Source organism: Giraffa tippelskirchi, chromosome 14 (genome assembly GCF_054371585.1).
Source record: "Giraffa tippelskirchi isolate mGirTip1 chromosome 14, T2T-mGirTip1v1.2.pri, whole genome shotgun sequence".
In the NCBI taxonomy this organism is placed as follows: domain Eukaryota; kingdom Metazoa; phylum Chordata; class Mammalia; order Artiodactyla; family Giraffidae; genus Giraffa; species Giraffa tippelskirchi.
The window spans coordinates 15,873,654-15,892,064 of record NC_137288.1 but is presented as its reverse complement, the minus strand read 5'-3'; the positions used below and the strand labels follow the sequence as shown (position 1 = coordinate 15,892,064).

The 18,411-nt window shown below is 58.0% G+C and overlaps 2 protein-coding genes across 5 annotated transcripts in view; one reads left to right on the top strand and one right to left on the bottom strand.

Annotated features, from left to right (window-relative positions):
* Nucleotides 1–4,613, top strand: part of KCNG2 (potassium voltage-gated channel modifier subfamily G member 2) — a 49,301-nt gene extending 44,688 nt beyond the window's left edge. Inside the window, exon 3 of the mRNA XM_081563092.1 lies at nt 3,604–4,613. Within this exon, the coding sequence (XP_081419218.1) occupies nt 3,604–4,398 (795 nt within the window). The 3' untranslated portion in view covers nt 4,399–4,613. The remainder of the gene's footprint in view (nt 1–3,603) is intronic.
* Nucleotides 4,614–7,947: 3,334 nt separating this feature from the next.
* Nucleotides 7,948–18,411, bottom strand: part of SLC66A2 (solute carrier family 66 member 2) — a 40,201-nt gene continuing 29,737 nt past the window's right edge. For all 4 annotated transcript variants that reach the window (XM_081563103.1, XM_081563105.1, XM_081563102.1 and 1 more), the window contains one exon: nt 7,948–9,449. In XM_081563103.1, the coding sequence (XP_081419229.1) occupies nt 9,242–9,449 (208 nt within the window). In that variant the 3' untranslated portion in view covers nt 7,948–9,241. The remainder of the gene's footprint in view (nt 9,450–18,411) is intronic.

The window sequence follows — 18,411 nt, the reverse complement described above, 5'->3', positions numbered from 1 at the left end:
AACAGGGCCACTGGGGCCGCGGGCTGATGCAGTAGGTCTTTCGTATCATTTTATGTATTTATTTGTGGCTGTGCTGGGTCTCGGTTGCTGGGCCGGCTTTTCTCCAGTTTTGGTGCTCGGGCTTCTCATCGAGGTGGCTGCTCTCGTGGAGCCAGGGCTCCCGGGCACACAGGCTTCAGTGGCTGTGGCACACGGGCTCTAGAGCGCGGGCTCAGTAGTTTGGCTTCGTTGCTCTGCTGCATGTGGGATCTTCTTGGACCAGGGATGGAACCTGTGTCTCCTGCATTGCCAGGCAGATTCTTTACCACTGAGCCACCAGGGAAGCCCTAATAATTATTTCTTAACAACAGCTTTGCTGCTATATGATTCACATACAGTACAGTTTGCCCCTTTTAAGTGTATGATTCTGCGGTTTCTGGAGTGTTCACAAATTCTGGAGCCACCACCTCTGTCTGAGTTTAGAGAATTTCCATCTCCCAGGAGACCCTGGCGGTTGGTTCACGCACTCCTCAGCCCCTCCCCGCTCCTGCCAGCCCTGAGCTACCAAGGCTGTGTCTTAACTGTTTCCTTGTTCTGGGTCCTGAGAACAGAACCACCCAGCATGTCTGGTGTGACTGGACCCTTTCACCCTGAGCTGTCTTCAAGGTTCTTCCACATGGTAGCAGGAGTCAGCGCTTCATTTCTTCCATGGCCCAGTAGTATCCCAGTGTGTGCGCAGCTACCAGACTGTTAGTCCATCCATCAGCAGGTGGACATCTGGGTTGTGTCCAGCTCTTGGCTGTTGTGAGTCACTTGACCATGAACATCCGTGTACAGGTTCTGTGTGCACATGCGTGTTGACTTCTCCGGGCACACACCTAGGAGTGGGAGTGTGGAGCTGTGTGGCTACTCCATAAGGAATGTTTGCGGGAACAGCCAGGCTCTTTCCGAGGTGACCAGACTGCGGCACGCTCCCATCAGCAGTGCACGAGGCCTGGTTTCTCCAGCACTTGTTGTTGGCTCTTGCACTCTGGCTCTCCTGGTGGGGGTGAAGTGGGACCTTAGGGTGGGTCTTCCCTGCATTTCCCTGGTGATGAATGGTGTTGAGCCCCATTTCATGTCCTTCTCAGTCACTTGTGTATCTTCTTTGGAGAAAGGTCTATTCAGATCCCTTGCCTATTTTTTGAATTGGGTTGTCTTTTTTTATCATTGAGTTGTAGGAATTCTGTGTTCCAGATACAAGTCCCTTATCACACAGGATGTGTACGTATATTCTCCCATTCTGCGGCTTGTCTTATACTTCCCAGACCTCTGTATTCGTGTCTGTGTTAGTCTGCTAGGGCTGCTGTTACTAAGTATCACTGACCATGTTACTGAACAGAAACCTGTTTTCTCACAATCTCAGAGTCTGAAGTCTGAGATCCCGGTGTTGGCAGGTTGGTTTCTCTTGAGACCTCTCCCCTTGGTGACTGGACGGCTGTCTTCTCCTGTGTCCTCACGTGGTCCTGCCTCTGCGTGTGTGTGTCTGCTCACCTCCTTTTCTCAAAAGGACACCAGTCCTGTTGTTGGACCAGGGCCCACACACAACCTCATTGTAGCCTTGTTGTTCAATTGCTCAGTTATGTCCGACTCTTTGCAACCCCACGGACTGCAGCACACCAGGCTTCCCTGTCCTTCACTCTCTCCCGAAGTTTGCTCAAGTTCATGTCCATTGAGTTGGTGATGCCATCCAACCATCTCATCCTCTGTCACCCCCTTCTCCTCCTGCCTGCGATCTTTCCCAGCATCAGGGTCTTTTCCAATGAGTCAGCTCTTCTCATCAGGTGGCCAAAATATTGGAGCTTTAGCTTCAGCATCTAGTCCTTCTAATGAATAGGCAGGGCTGGTGTCCTTTAGGACTGACTGGTTTGAGATTGCTATCCAAGGGTTCTCAAGAGTCTTCTCCAGCATACCAGTTCGAAAGCATCAATTCTTCGGCGCTCAGCCTTCTTTATAGTCCACCTCTCACATAGGTACATGACTACTGGAAAAACCATAACTTTGACTAGACAGACATGTTTTGGCAAGTTTAATCTATCTGTTTTATCTTGTTTGCTCATACTTTTGGTATCACATCTGAGAAGTCTGGGACCACTGGTTTTCAGCCTGAAGACCTTCCTTTGGAGTTCTGTAAGGCAGCTCTCAGTGTCTGTTCTTCGGGGCTGGTCTTCATTTCACCTTCACGCTTTGACAACAGTGTTGCTGGATATAGGAGCCTCAGGTGGGTGGGTGTTTGCTGAGAGGTGTGAACATGGTTATCCACAGCTTCCTGCTGAGATGTTAGGTTGTTAATCTCACCCGAGTGACCTCTCAGGTGACCCATCGCTGTCTCTGCTGTTCCCAACGTTTTCTCCTTGTCTATGGCCTTCGGTATTTTTCCTGTGATGTCTCTTCCTGGCAGAACTCAGTGAGCCTCCCGGGTGTTTGGGTCATTGCTTTTCAGTAGATCTGGGGAGTTTGCAGCCACTGTTTCTCAAACATTCTCCTCCTCTCCTCTCCCTCCTGCTGGTACCTGGATGGCACAGTGCTGGCCCAACCTGTGTGTCCCAGGTTCTCGTGGTTCTCAGCTTGCATAATCGCCACCGGCGATCTCCCTAGTTCTCTAACCCTTTCTTCTGACAGTTTACATCCACTGCCGAACTCCTGTAGTGAATTTTCTGTTATTGTATGTTTCAACTTCAAATGTTCCATTTGATTCTTTTAAAAAGTTTCTTTATTGATATTCTCCATCTGATGCTATGAACCATCAATCAAATTTTCTTTAGCTCTGTGACCATATTTATAACGGCAGTTTTGAACCTTTTTGTTAATCTGACACTTGGTCATTCTCATAGGCAGTTTCTGTTGCCTGATTTTTTTCTTTTTTCTGACGTATGGGTCATACTTCACTGTTTCTTTGCCTGCCCTATGATTTTTATTGAAAACTGGGCACTTAATTATTTTTTTAATTTATTCATTTTAATTGGAGGCTAATTACTTTACAATATTGTAGTGGGTTTTGCCCTACATTGACATGAATCAGCCATGGGTGTACATGTGAAAACTGGACATTTTAGATGATAAAATATCCAGGAACACTGGATATTGCCCCCCCCCCCGCCCCGACTTTATGTTACTGTTCTCTGCTTGTGTGTTTAATGATTGGTTGGATTATTTTAGTGAAGTCTATTTTATTTTCTTCTTGGGTATCTCCCTGAGCAGCCTCCTCCATGATCTGGGACTCTGGGGGGATGGGGGCTTGGTTCAAATACCAAAGACTCTCCTTTTTACATGAATTTCCATAGATTTTCTTGAATAAATGTTTCATTTGCTGTTGTCCTTGGAACAGGCTTCCAGAGCTTTAAATGGTTGGTTTTTTTTTTAAAACAAATTCCCCAGCTTTGCTGGGGAGCTGCTCACCTGAGCCCCGCTCACTTCCCCGCAGGAAGCCCACTTCCTAGTACTTCTTTTTTTTAAAAAAACAGTAATTGGGTTTTGGTCCACAACCCTTGCCCTGCAGTGGCACACGTGCAGTCATCTGGAGGAAGGGTAGTCCAGGAGGGATAGGCCTCCATGCCCCCAACACGAGTCCCCCTCTCCCCGCAGGGCGAGTGCTCCCCTAAGTGTCGCAACCTGTTCGTGCTGGAGACAGTGTGCGTGGCCTGGTTCTCCTTCGAGTTCCTGCTGCGCTCGCTGCAGGCCGAGAGCAAGTGCGCCTTCCTGCGGACCCCGCTCAACATCATCGACATCCTGGCCATCCTGCCCTTCTACGTGTCGCTGCTCGTGGGCCTGGCGGCCCGGCCCGGCGCGGGAGGCAACAAGCTGCTGGAGCGCGCGGGGCTGGTGCTGCGGCTGCTGCGGGCGCTGCGCGTGCTCTACGTGATGCGCCTGGCGCGCCATTCGCTGGGGCTGCGCTCGCTCGGCCTGACCGTGCGCCGCTGCGCGCGCGAGTTCGGGCTGCTGCTGCTCTTCCTCTGCGTGGCCATGGCCCTCTTCGCGCCGCTCGTGCACCTGGCCGAGCGCGAGCTGGGCGCGCGCCGCGACTTCTCCAGCGTGCCGGCCAGCTACTGGTGGGCCGTCATCTCCATGACCACCGTGGGCTACGGCGACATGGTGCCGCGCAGCCTGCCCGGGCAGGTGGTGGCGCTGAGCAGCATCCTCAGCGGCATCCTGCTCATGGCCTTCCCGGTCACCTCCATCTTCCACACCTTCTCGCGCTCCTACTCGGAGCTCAAGGAGCAGCAGCAGCGCGCCGCCAGCCCCGAGCCCGCCCTGCGCGAGGACAGCATGCGCTCCGCCTCCGCCACCGCCACGGAGGACGACGGCTCGCAGAGCCCGGACAGCGCCGGGTCGGCCGGGGCCTCCGTGGAGGGACCGTGGGCACGGGCGGGGCCGGCCTGACCTGTGGGGACAGTCAAGGGTCTGGGGGCGGCACCGCGTCCTCGCCCCACTCGGCGCTCAGAGGGGTGGGACGGCTTTAGGGCCTGGCTCCTGTCGTCAACCTGCATGTTGCTCGACCCACGCACACCAGAACTTGGCCCGTGCCTGACCCGGCCTGACTCGGGGGTCAAAGCCATCCTGTGCTTGGAGTAAAGAGTTTCACCCTAGGAGCATCACCAGCCTGTCCTGCGCTTTCGTTTTTTGTCTCCAGAGTTTCCACTCCATGGCCAACTAAAAATAAATTCGACAATCCCAGAAGTTCCAAGCCTGTAGCAAATGCCAGAAGGCCGCACGTGGCCTTCAGCCTCACCCTGACCTTCCCCTGCTGGTCACTGTGGGGCTCAGCGGGGTTGGGGGACAGCCTCGGGAAGCTGTCAGGGAAAGAGGCAGGGCCTTCCTGCTCCTACCGACACCCCCGGGGGCCATGCCCCCCTCAGAGGGGGGCCTTCCCCTTGCGTCTGTAGAGGCCTCATCCCCACCAGGTGATGGGGGCACTTACAGCCCCCAGTTCCTTTGCGGGGGCTGTGCCAGCCCTGACCACTGACCTCCCTTCCCTAGCCCTCACCTGCTCTCCCTTTGGAATGCCCAGCAATGCTGCAGGCCTGCATGTCAGCCGGGGGCCCCACAGCCTCCCTGGGCGTGCAGCTGCTGGAAGCTGGTCGTCACCGAGCTGCTACTTCTCCAGGGAGGGGAGGATCCTCGGCCACACGCCTGCTCCTCTGGAGGAAAGTACTTCCTCCTGTGCAGGGGGGCTTGCCAACCATCCCTCCGAGGTTTCGGTCAGCGATGGGACACCCACGGCAGCTGTTCACCCCCGCTGCAGTGGTTCTGAGGGCCCCCAGGAGCCCTGCAGAACCAGAGCCACCGCAGGTCATAGGACGGGTGCCGTGGGCCGTCCTGCGGAGAACCATGTGGGGAGGGGGACACACTGGTTCCCCAGCACCTGGGCAGACCACCAGCCCTGGCTTTCCTGCTCCTCTCCACCATCCCACCCTGACCCTCCCACACAGTCCCTCAGGCCGGGGGCTGGCAGGCCTCTGCTGGCCGTGGCCTCCGTTGCCCACCTAGGTTGGGGCAAGAACAGGCCAGGTCCCTGCCAGCCTGTGGCCCCACACCCACCCAGGAAGCCCACACCAAGACGCTCCCTGGGACAGTCTGTGTGAGTCCTGCAAGACATGATGCCCCACGGCTACTTCCTGCCAGAACCCTCTGGTTTGTCCAAAGACGTCTGTACACGTTTAAAGGGGGTGGTCTGTGTCGGTGACATTCCAGGGACCTTCAGCAAACAGCCCCCTACCCTCAGGGCTGTTCCTGCACATGCTGTAACCTCCCTGGGCCCCGACCGGCTCTCTACCACTGCAGCTGACCCCTGGGGGCTCGGGATCCACTCAGATCCACAGGGCCGCTCCAGAGCTGAACGTGCTCCACCGTCAGTGATGCGAGTCTGAAACCCCCATATCTGCTGCCAAAATAGGCCCAACTCCGGTACCTCTTATTTCAGGGGAAAATGCCCTCCCACTCCCCCCCACACAGTTTCCTCCCGGCCAGCTGGAATCCAGGACAGGGCAGCGAGAGGCTCCCTGCAGCTGTTCACCTGCTCTCGCTCTGAGTGGGTGCGGCCAGTGGGTGCGGTCACTGGCCCAGGAGCCGGGACAGCAGCACCGTCTTGTTCCCATATCCAAAGTGTCACCCTTGTTGAGTGGAAGAGCTATGAAAGTGACCTCCATATATTTTTCTCACTAGGAGCCCCAAATGGAATTACTATTAAAAATACCTGCCCTTGCCCTAGTGGATGGCCTGTCCAGGGCCCGGGGCACCAGGCCTGAGAATCTGCCCGCTCTGCTGTCTCCAAAGGGCAGCTCCTCAGAGGAACACAGGAGCCACTTCTGAGCTGGTTCTCTGCTCATCAGTCTAGTCACAGAGGAGGCTACAGGTAAGTTCTCAGGAACAAAGACGGGTTCCCCAAAAAGGCACTCCATATATTTTTTGCCTCTTTTTTTTTTTTTAACTATTTAAACTTTTACTGAATAATTTTTAATTAAAATGCTATGCTAAGTCGCTTCAGTCGTGTCCGACTCTGTGCGACCCCATAGACGGCAGCTCACAAGGCTCCGCCGTCCCTAGGATTCTCCAGGCAAGAATACTGGAGTGGGTTGCCATTTCTTTCTCCAGTGCACGAAAGGGAAAAGTGAAAGTGAAGTCGCTTAGTCGTGTCCGACTCTTAGCGACCCCATGGACTGTAGCCTACCAGGCTCCTCCATCCATGGGATTTTCCAGGCAAGAGTACTGGAGTGGGGTGCCATTGCCTATAGTTATTCTGAATTAACACATTATCAGAAGGAAAATAAACATCCAGGCCAGAGCAGCACCCCTGCCCTGCACCACTCAGTACAGGGAATCCGGGGTCCACACTGAGGCTCTGTGCTGCCCAGGGCGGCCGCGTTGACTGTCACCAGCTCGGGTCAGCTCGAGCGGCTGACCTCACCCTCGGATGCTCCAGGGCTGGCGTGACTCATCGAAAAAACTTAAAATAATTCCCTTTCATGTATCTTGACTTGGTGGGTTTTTTTGGCCTTGCCCCCATTATAAATGCTGTCCGTGAAAACAAGCTGCTTAGTACAAACAGCTCCAACCCGATCTTCTACTACAGAATTGCGCGTTTTCCTTGAAATACCTCTTCTGGCCTTTATAGGAGACACTTCCCAACCTCTTGAGACATTCCGTTGTCAAGCGAACTGTGTGAACTGGTGGGGACCAGGGGTCTGCCTCCTTTGGCCTGGTCCCGCTGGCACACGTGGTTACTGTCCCAGGGATCTGAGGGGCGACCCCAGGGTCACAGGCAGCTCTGTCCCCCAGGGATCTGAGGGGTGACCCCGGTGTCACAGGCAGCGCTGTCCCCCAGGGATCGGAGGGGTGACCCCGGGGTCACAGGCAGCGCTGTCCCCCAGGATGAGGGGTGACCCCGGGGTCACAGGCAGCACTGTCCCCCAGGGATCTGAGGGGTGACCCCAGTGTCACAGGCAGCGCTGTCCCCCAGGGATCGGAGGGGCGACCCCGGGGTCACAGGCAGTGCTGTCCCCCAGGATCTGAGGGGCGACCCCGGGGTCACAGGCAGGGCTGTCCCCCAGGGATCTGAGGGGCGACCCTGGTGTCACAGGCAGTGCTGTCCCCCAGGGATCGGAGGGGCGACCCTGGGGTCACAGGCAGCGCTGTCCCCCAGGATCTGAGGGGCGACCCCAGTGTCACTGGCAGGGCTGTCCCCCAGGGATCTGAGGGGCGACCCCGGTGTCACAGGCAGCGCTGTCCCCCAGGGATCGGAAGGGCGACCCTGGGGTCACAGGCAGTGCTGTCCCCCAGGGATCTGAGGGGCGACCCCGGTGTCACAGGCCAGGGCTGTCCCCCAGGGCAGGGTGCCGGCCCAGCACTTCTCTGGGATCCCCTGAGATGAAGGACAGACGGGCTCTCGACTCTGCCCTGTGCCACGCTCCAACTCCACTCACGAGGCCACACTGGATCCGCTAGCAGTTTATTGAGTTAAAGTCACCCTGACAGGACCATTGGGCTCCCACACGGGGCTCCCAGACCCCGCTGGGTCTGTCTGCACCCGGCGACAGACGTCTCCCTTAATTTTAAAAAATAAGCATCTTCAGAGCATCTTGCAGGCCAGAGAGCTGCACGGGATCCTCAAACATTCAGGAGCTTTTGAGGAAAAGTCAGGAGGAGGAGACGGCTTTGCATGCCTTTCACCGACCACACGACCGCGGGCGCTCTGGCGGCCAGGGGTGCGTGGAGGCCACAGGGCCCCGCCCAGCAGAAGGGGAAGTGCCTGTGGGAAGTCTGCAGAAGCGTCTAGAATACTCGCCCGGGAGGCTGAGATGGCCATGTAGACTGAAGAGGGCCAACGTCAGACACAGCGGACGCGGAGGGCTGCGCAGCAGGTGGGGCAGCGGCGGGGCCTCTGCACAGCATTGGGAAGCCTGCCCCACCGGCCCCTGCCCTGACCTGCAGGCGCCTCCAGGCCTGGAAGACAGACGCCTCAGGCTGTGTCTGCAAGGGCACGATTCCCAGAGGGAAGGTACACCTGGGGCAGCCCAGCCCTGGACCTGGGCCCCTGGCCTTCCCGGGCACACCCAGGGCCCACCAGCACCCAGGCCCCCTCCCAACACTCCAGGCCCATGCCCGGCCAGACGCGACTGGGGCCACAGCAGCCTCACCAGGAGGAGCTGGTGGAGCAGCGAGGCCACCAGGGCCTGGAAAGGTGCTGACCCGGGGTTAGGAAGCCGGAGCCCCACATCCCACGTGGCCCAGCCCGACCCTGCGGTGCGGCACCCCAGCTGGCCTGAGACCGTGGGCCCCTTGGGTGGGGACCCGGGCTCCCCGGTGCTGTTTCTCACTCCTGCCCTGTCTCGCCCATCCTGAGACCCCCGGCCTGGCTGCAGGCCCCCCCACCCACCATGTCAGGGCCCCCGGGCCCAAGACACGGAGGTTCCCGGAGGTCCCAGGTCCCGCGGGGTGCAGGACCGCCCCCCTGGGGCTGTGAACGTGCCCCAGGCTTCGGCCAGTGGTGTCCTGAGCTGAAGTGGAAGAGAGGCCTGCTTTCTGTCAGCTTGAGAGGACGGCAGCCCCACCTGGGGAGACCTGCTCGTGGAGTCCTGGGCAGCAGAGCGCAGCATTGGCCCCCGGGCCCCGCCACGCCCGAGAGCTGGAGGCCGGGCGAGTCCCCGACGGCCGGGCCCATCTCGGGCTGCAGCGCCCGCTGCCCACACGGGGTGCAGGTGGCCCGCCTCCTCATCCTCCCGCCGCCTCAGAGGGCCTTGGTGCTGGCGGGGTGGGCCGCGTGGGGGGCTGGCTTCAGGGGGTGGCGGGTGAACACATAGGCCTGCCCCAGGATGGCCAGGTCCACCAGCACCTGCAAGAGCCCGCACACCGAGAACTGCAGGGGCGCCCCGTTCAGCAGGAAGTAGGCCGTCTTGAAGGTGTCACCACTCGTCCACATGAGGACCATCTTGATGCTGTGGAGACACAGAAGCGGTCAGGGGTCACAGACCGGGGTCAGGGGTCACAGACCAGCGGTCAGGGGACTTAACCCAGGGGTTAGTCAGGGGACATGCCAGACCCCGGTCCACCCTCCTGTCCTGGCCGTGAAGCCACCATGTGCATGGCCGCAGGGACAGGAAGGCCCTTGGGCAGAAGCCTCAGGTCTGCGGGGCAGAGAAGGGCGCCGCAGGGCCAAGCCCATATGGGCTAACAAGTGTCCCATCCTGGCTGCAGGCACAGCAGGTGTGTGGCCCTTGGGTGACATTCTATGGCCTCAGGCAGGAGAGGCCCATCACACCGTGTCCCACAAGCCAAGCGCGCAGCACGAGAACTGGCCTGGGAGGCAGGCCCTCTGCCCCCAACGCCTGCACCCAGGGCACTGAGCAGGAAACCAGGGGCCTCTCTTGGGAATTTTCACCTGGCCAGGCTCCTCACTCCAAAGACAGCCTCTGGGTGACCCCCTTCCAGTCATCGGTGTGGCCCCCAGAGTCTCAGACCAGTCCTCGGAGCACAGAGGGGACCCGCGTCACTGACCGCTCACGTCTGCACACACCTCCTGCCCTGTCTAACACCTGGGGTCTAACACGTGGGTCTAACACCTGGCTGGCCAGGTAACAGCACCAGCACATTGTTTTCCTACATAAAATGCTTAAATCAGACCCATTTCCACAGCAGGGGAACCTTATGTGGCTCATCAAGCCAGGCCACAGTTTGTGGGGGCAGCTGCCTGTTGGCTGGGAGGACCCCAGGGACAGGATGCAGGTCTGAGCCATCTGTGCCGAGGGCGGGGCAGGCGCTCCGCGCTCCTGAGGTGGCCGCATCCACCTGGGGCTGGGAAGCCTCTGACTCCAGGCCAGTTCTTATCAGTAAAGCCAGGCGAGGGGCCGTGACCCGTGTCCAGGGCAGTGATCCCCACATCCCCAGCTCTGCCCACTGGAGCATCAGACAGACCACACAGAAGCAGGGCAGGAAGCGGACAGTTCCCCCAACCTGCACTCTTGAAAGCTGGAGCTTCCAGGACCCTTACTCAGGAGAAAGGCTTGGGCTGGGGCTCCGAGCCTGGCCCCCATCCACCCTACGGCCCGGCATCTGCGTCCAAACAGCCCTGTAACTCTTGCTGGCTTGTCGTGTAGGCTCACACAGTGTTTAAAGACTTTGGCTTTTAGTTAGCTGATATAACTCTGCATTTAAACAGCAGGATTACTATACATCATCAGTCCCTTTTCTCTGACTGCTTTTGACATTTGACTGGTTTCACAGTCTGTGATGGAATGCACATTTGCGACTTGCTGAGTATCTTAAATCTGTACATGAATCTTGCGCCAAGTTTGGAAAGTTTTCAGACATCACTTCTTCAACTCTTCTGCACTGCTCTCGCCTCTCCTGGGTCTCGGATGACACAAATGTTAGACATCTTGCTGCTGTCCCTGAGTCTATTCTCTTTTTTCCCCCAATTTTTTTTCCTGTTGTTCAGAATGGATGATTTGTCTCAATCTTCAAGTTCATTGATTTGTCCTCTGTCGTCTCCATTCTACTAATGAACTAATGAAGTATGTTTTCTGTTCGGCTACTGTATTTTTCAATTTAAAAATTTCTAGTTATTTCTCATAGCTTTTTATTTCTCCCCTGTGATGGTCCATCTTTGCTTTGATTTCAAGAGTATCTGCTATTGCTCTTTAGAGAATAGTGCCTTTAAAATACGGTAACTCCAGTCTCTGTGTCGATTCTTTGTTGTCTGTTGTCTTTTCTTTTGAGAGTTGTTGAGGTTTTCCTAGTCTTCATGGTGAGTAATTTTAGTTTACATCCTGGAGGTTTTTAACACTACGTAAGGAGACGCTGTCTTGTTGCAGTCCTGTGGAGAACCGTTGTTTTTTTCGTTCCAGCAGGAAACTGACATGGTCAAGTTCAAGCTGCAAGTTGTGGCTGGTATTCGGGGACTATGGCTGAATTCAGTTCAGTTTTCAAAACCACTCAGATCTGCACAGCATGGCCAGCAGTCAGTGGCCAGCATGGGACTTGGGTGGCGGTCTGCCCCAGAGGTCCTGGGGGAACTCCTTTCCACGCCCAAGACGGGAAGCTTTCTGCCTCGTGCACCTTTCTGGGCTTGGGGCTGTGCAGGAGTCCAGACTGACAGATGTGGGAAGACAAGATGAGTCCTGCCAGTCATGTGACACGTTCTCCCACAGTCCGCCCACTCCTGCACCCAGGGCTGCTCCATCCATCTGGTCCTGTCTGTAGGTGCACCCAAGGGAGACATGGGCCCGGCGTGAAAAGACCTGAGACTGGTAGTCTGCGGAGCATCCATCCCTTGTGTTGGCCTCTGCTGACTGGTCCCTGTGGATGAGACCTAGTGGGCCCTGGCCGGAGGCTGAGGACCGGGAGGGAGCGTGTCTTGTTGCTGTCCTCTCTTCTATGTGGCATCTTTCCCCACAAACTTGTGCCCTTCTCTCCATCTGAATTCTGTCCTGCTCTGGTGCACCAACTCAGAATTTGAGAGTGAAGTAGCAGTGTGACAAGTGGCCTGCAGCTGACTCTACATCATGGACACGGAGAGGACTGGATGGGACCACCCACGGCGGTGTTTGGAAAGAACAGCAGGTGGGGGCACAGGGGCCGCCTGGCAGTCGCTGGGGGTCAACCTGCACACGTCAAACCCTGGGGGCAGCGCAGAGGCAGGGGGATGAACACAACGTGGTGGGCGAACGCACCAGAGTGACCGCTGGGATGAGACCACGTCCACAGCCGTGGCGGAAGCACCGTGTACCGGGGGCTGAGCACTGGTGTGGCCAGGCGGCCCCAGGAGGCTGTGGGCATCTTGGCAAACCAGAGCAGCAGAGATGCCAGCCTGTCAACGAGGCTGCTTACAGCTCTGCAGCTCTGAGCACTTCCATTTCAAAGGACACCCACACCCACAGAGCAAGCATTTCCAGGAGAAGCTCCGGCAAGCAACCACAATTTCTGCAAATGGCTGTGAAGATGGGAAGAGAACCAACGTCATAAGCGAGTCGAGTTCCATTCTACGGAATTAAGAGCTAACGTACAGTCTCCCCCAGAGACACCAGAACTTAACAGGAGACCCAAGGACCCTCCCTCCAAAAACAGACACCGCATGGTGGTGTGCCCCTTTTACAGAGGAGACGCTGAGGCACAGAGAGGTTGGGTAACTCACCCAAGGACACACAGCAAATGCCTCGCAGGGTGAGAAGGGCTGCGGAGGGGTGGCAGAAGGCACAGCTGAGCCCATCCCAGCTGGTGTCCCTCTGGGCCTGAAGGCACAGGTGCACCTTCGCCCTGGCAAGTGGAGACATGAGGTTCAATGCCAATAGCTGGGCTCTGCCTGACACACACGGACATTTTTAGCTGCCCAGACGCCTCCCCTGGCCTTGGCCCTCAGTTGGCTCTCGCCCCAGAAGCAGGAATCTGACAGCCTTCCGAGGCCCCACGACCAGCCCCGTGTGTTGAGGGCTCAGGGCAGATGTTTAATCAAATTGTTCCTGCCAGTCCAAGTGCCACCCTGAGCCGTGGGAGCCCGTGTGCAGGCGTGGACACTCTGGACATACAAGCTCATGTTCGAACCCCCTGGGCACCCTGGACCCTGCACCCTGTGGGCATGTGCACAGGCCCAGACCCATTCTCCCCCACAGTGTCAGGTCACCTGTTACCCTCAACAGCTATCAGGTGGGCGAGCCCTGAGGCCCATACCACCGTCCAGCAGGCCAGGGATGTCCTCGTGGGTACCAATACTGGAGCACGCCTGCTGCACATGGAGGGCTACGCCAGGAAGACCCCTCCTCAACTGCGGGCTGCCAGCCTGAGGCTCAGACAGGACAAGGAGCTCAGCACAGAAAGGCTGTGGGAGCCGGTCTGGGCAGGCGGGGCTGTCCCCAGGCTGCATTCTTCCGCTGGGGGTGAGCAGGGTGGGTGGCCCGGGAGTTGATTCCTTTCTCTAGGTTCCTCCTCACACCGGCCCCAACTCCAGCCGCTGCGTCCTGTGCCTGACCCTCCCCATGAGTGTCACCCAGGCTCCCGTTATGTCATTCTTGGCGCCAGCATTTTCCCCCCAAACCAAGCAGCCCGACGACTGTTCCCAACACACTCCTCCCCTTGCCCCTGCCCCGCGGGCCATCCAGAGCGCCTCTCCCTGGCCAGCGCCCACGCGGCGGGAGCCTCACTCCTGCACCCGCACCACCCCACCAGAGCTCACACGCCTCCCTGCCGCTCCTCACCCCTACCTCCGAGCCCGCACCCACACCTCCCCTCCTTCCCGCCCATCCAAAGCTCTCCCAAAATTCAAAACCTACCCAGAACACAGGAGTAGGTCTTTGTGACCATGGTCACAAGGTTTCTTGGGTGTGACATCAGAAGCATAGCAATTTTTTAAAAAAAGATACACTTGACTTCATCAAAATTCAAATCTTTTGTGCTGCAGTGTGAAAAGATGGCCTGCAATGGAGATGTATGCAAACCGGTAAGAATATTTAAAGATCTCTACAAGGCAATAAGAAAAAACAAGCAATCAAATTTTTACATGGGCAAAAATCTGAACAGAACTTTCTCTAAAAAAAGATACACAACTGGCCAATAATCACAGGAAAAAGTGTTTGATGTCATCAGTCATCAGGAAAATGCAAATCAAAGCCACAGGAGACCTGACTTCACACCCACATGAAAGGCTACGATCAGAAGGTAACAAGTGCTGGTGAAGCTGTGCAAAGGCCAGAACCCCGCACCTCCAGTCACGACTCACCAGCTACACTCCTAAGTGTGCCCAAGACAGAGGAACACACGTCTGCACAGAAACTGGCACACAGACAACACTGCTGTTCACAGCAATACTGCTCACAGTAGCCACAAAGATGCCAAACCGCCCAGACGGCCATCAGCTGAAGAAGAGATCAGCAGAGCTGGACCTGTGAGCACAGTGACTGTCACTCAGCAAGGCTGTCCATCAGCAAGGATGGACACTGGCTGCTCACCGTGGACGGCCTTGGGAGCATGACGGAGAGTGAAGGCAGCAGAGAGGACCACGTGCCATGTGATTCCATTTCTCTGACATGTCCAGGACAGACAGAGCCATGGAGACAGAAAGCAGATCAGTGGTTCGGAGGCCGGGCCAAGGCGGGAGCAGTGGGGAGTGATCACCAGCGGGCACGAGGCTGCTTTTCAGGTGATGAAATGTCCTAAAATTAGACCGCTGATGGCTGCCCAGCTCTGTGAATGCACTAAAATCCACTGGATGGGGTACTTTAAATGGGTGATGTGTGGCAAGCTACCGCTCCATGAAGTTACCTTTGTAAGTTCCAGGGCTTTGGTTGGACTCTGATTCCAGCCCTCCTTGTCTCCTGAGTGGCCCCTGGGTGTGTAAGGGTGGTGTGGGCTGTGGCGGAGGTGTGTCTGCGTGTGCATGCACACACCCCCACATGCACTCTAACGGGCATCATGCACGGCACCTCCACGGCAGGCTCACCGTGTGTCAAGGATGACACAGAGGATGGTGGTGGGGGGCTGGGAGTGACGCACACATGGCCCTGGGGAGATGCTGCCCTGAGTCTCAAGCAGCTAAGGCCCCAGGCTTGAGGGCAGCTCTGCAGCCAGACGAGGTGAGTGCTTCCCAGACCTGGACGCTGCTGTCAAAGCCAGGAGTGTCCCGGCTGAGACAAGCCAGCAGCCGGCGTGAACTGCTGCCCCCAGAAGCGTCCCCGCCTCACCATACCACACACGTGACCTCCTCCTGGGGCCACTGCCAGGGCCAGCGTTGTCTCTGAACGCCCCTCAACAGCCGGCTCCCATCTGCCCCTCCCTCTCCTCGGTGGTAACTGGATCCACTGCTGGTTTCCCCCACATTGGCCCCTTTAATCCGCCCCCAGGCTCTCCAGTAATTACTTGTTGGGGAACATCTTCTAATGCAGCAAAACACGGAGGAAGGAGGAGGGAACTTGGCTCACAAGTTGCCTTTCAGAGCCGCAGCACTAATTAGTGAGCTTATTTCAAAGCTGCGTCACTTTCTATTACTGGTTCAGAAGCACCAATCCAACAATCGCTTAATATTCTGTAAAAAGAAATCATTCGAAAGTACCTCCTGCATTTCCTGCAAGGCAGAGGCAGCAAAAGCATGCATGTGTGTGTGTGTATGAATATGTGTGTGCACATGTGTGAATGTGGGCATGGGTGTGTGCATGAGTGTGTGCACATGTGTGTATGACAGTGCACACACCTGTGTGCGTAGGCACACACCCTCTGAGCAGGTCTCCTGGGAGCTGGGTGAAGCTGGTCTTTGAGCAGGACCTCACAGCCCCTCCCTCCTGGCACCTCCTGACAGTCTGTCTGAGGTGAGCTGAGGCTGAGTGTCCCACAGCAGATCTGAGCTGGCCTTGACCACAGGGCTTCGAGAGTCCCGAGTCCCAGCAGGTCCAGGGCTGCTCCATCTTGGGGGTGAAACAGAAACCTCCCAGCAGGCTCCCTGGGGGTACACCCGAGGATGCTCAGGTCAGCCCATGTGGTGCAGCTGCTGGGCAGTGGGGACGGGGGGCAGGGTAGCCCTGAGCCCAAGTCCTGAGTCCAGGCATGGACGCCGGAGAGGGCAGGAGGGCTCTGGTCCTGAGCTCTGAACGGGAGGAGCCAACCTCAGGGGGCTCCTGTGCCCTCGCCAGTGGGGCTGGCCACCGGCCAGGGTGTCACGGGCTGGGGCAGGTTCTGGCTTCAGGCTGAACCAGGCCACCAAGCGCACACCTGGCATGCCGCCTTCTCTCCTCCAGGCTGGGGTGTGGATAGGCGAGGGGCGCTTCCCTCACGACCCCACCCTCCTCGCTTCTGCCTGGGAGCCAGCCATCTGCCCCCCAGGAATCCGGCTGCAACGTGTCGGGCTGGACACTCAGGGAACCCTGGCCACAGCTCAGGCTCCCTGAACCCACAGTCACAGGGGGCACAGGTCAGCCCAGCCCCGGCTGCACAGGGACACCTGGCGTCTCCTTTTCAGGATCGTGGAGTCGGACTCACTGATTTTTGACAGCCAAGCTGTTCTGGGTGCTGGGGACACTGCACTGAGCAAGGAAAGAAGGCCCTGCCCTGGGGACAGTGTGATAACTGGACAGACGGACTTTGTCAGGGACAGAGCAGAGACCAGGCTGGGGCCAAGGAAGACCCCTGAGAGGACACACAGCCCAGGTGCCAGTGAGCTGGGCTGAGAGAAGCAGACGCTGGGGCGGCCTTGTTTACACAACGGATTCAGATTTAATCCACTATTGTGTGAACATCCCTTTATCTTAGAGGTTCTTTTATACAGACTTCTGTGAAGAAGAACTAATTTTACAGGAAACAAAACTGTACGAGGCTCCACGCCTGCGCTCTCTCTCCAAGCACTCAGTCTGCTCACTCACTAAGAAAGAGGGTTGTTGTTCAGTTGTCATTTCCGACTCTCTTGCGACCCCGTGGACTGTAGCCCACCAGGCTCCTCTGTCCCTGAGTGCTGGGCCTTTAAAAGCACACAGAGCAAGGTCACCCTGCACGGACCCCAGCTCCTGGGTGTGCCCAGGAGCACACCCCTGCCCTGAGCGGAGAGCCTGGGGCCCGTCGCTGCCATGGCCCCGCATCACCTGCACCATCAGCTGGCAGGGGGCGTGGGCAGCTGCGCAGGATGGCCCCAGGACCTGGCCCTGCAGACCCCCCGGAGCCCAGCTGTCTTGGGCTCGCTGAACCATCCATCCTCATCACGCCACCCCCAAAGCCCGCTCTCGGGGCCGGCAACTGCCTGTTATCAGGTCAGTCTCCTTAACGAGGACGAGCACGCTCTTGAGAGGACCCTGCATGCGGAACCAACTGGAGCAGCGACGCACGTCCGCGGCAGACACTGGCCTCCTCCGCAGGCTCGGGGCCTGCTCAGAACCTGCCAGCTGATGGCGGGGCCTCCACCCCATGTGGGGCTGAGGCTGCGGCACCTCTGGGCCCTCTCACACCAGCTCAGCCGGAGGGCGGGCTCCCGCTGCCTGCGGCCCCCAGGAAACTCCTCTGCCTCTGAGCCCTCACACCCACACCCCGACCCCTCACACCCACACCCCGACCCCTCACACCCCACACCCAGACCCCTCACACCAGCACCCAACCCCTCAAACCCACACCCTGACCCCTCACACCAGCACCCTGACCCCCTCACACCAGCACTCCGACCCCTCACAACCCGCACCCCGACCCCCTCACAACCCGCACCCCGACCCCTTACACCTCCCACCCCAACCCCCTCACACCATCACCCCAACCCCCTCACACCCCACAACCTGACCCCTCACACCAGCACCCGACCCCTCACACCCACACCCTGACCCCTCACACCAGCACCCGACCCCTCACACCCACACCCTGACCCCTCACACCAGCACCCCGACCCCCTCACACCAGCACCCCGACTCCCTCACACCCGCACCCCGACCCCTCACACCCCACACCCCGACACCTCACACCAGCACCCTGACCCCTCACACTCCGCACCCCGACCCCTTACACCTCCCACCCCAACCCCCTCACACCATCACCCCAACCCCCTCACACCCCACAACCTGACCCCTCACACCAGCACCCGACCCCTCACACCCCGCACCCTGACCCCTCATACCAGCACCCCAACCCCCTCACATCAGCACCCCAAGGAGGTGGGCGGGTGGAGTCAGGTGAGGGGGTGCCGGGGGAGTGTGGCTTGTGGTCACAGAGGGCTGATGACCACACGCATCCCTCACGTCCTAAAGTCAAGACCTCCTCAGACAAGCACTGCCCGCCCCCACACAGCCCCCAGGCTCCACTCCAAGTGCCAGGAACTTCTGCTCGTCCTGTCACTCCCGTGGTCACCCCCCACCCCCATTCTCGGAGGCCATTAGTGGGATGGCCATGCCCACGGCTGCACTTCTGCAGAGCAGCCCCAACCTTCACGGTCCGGCCAGGCATCTTTCC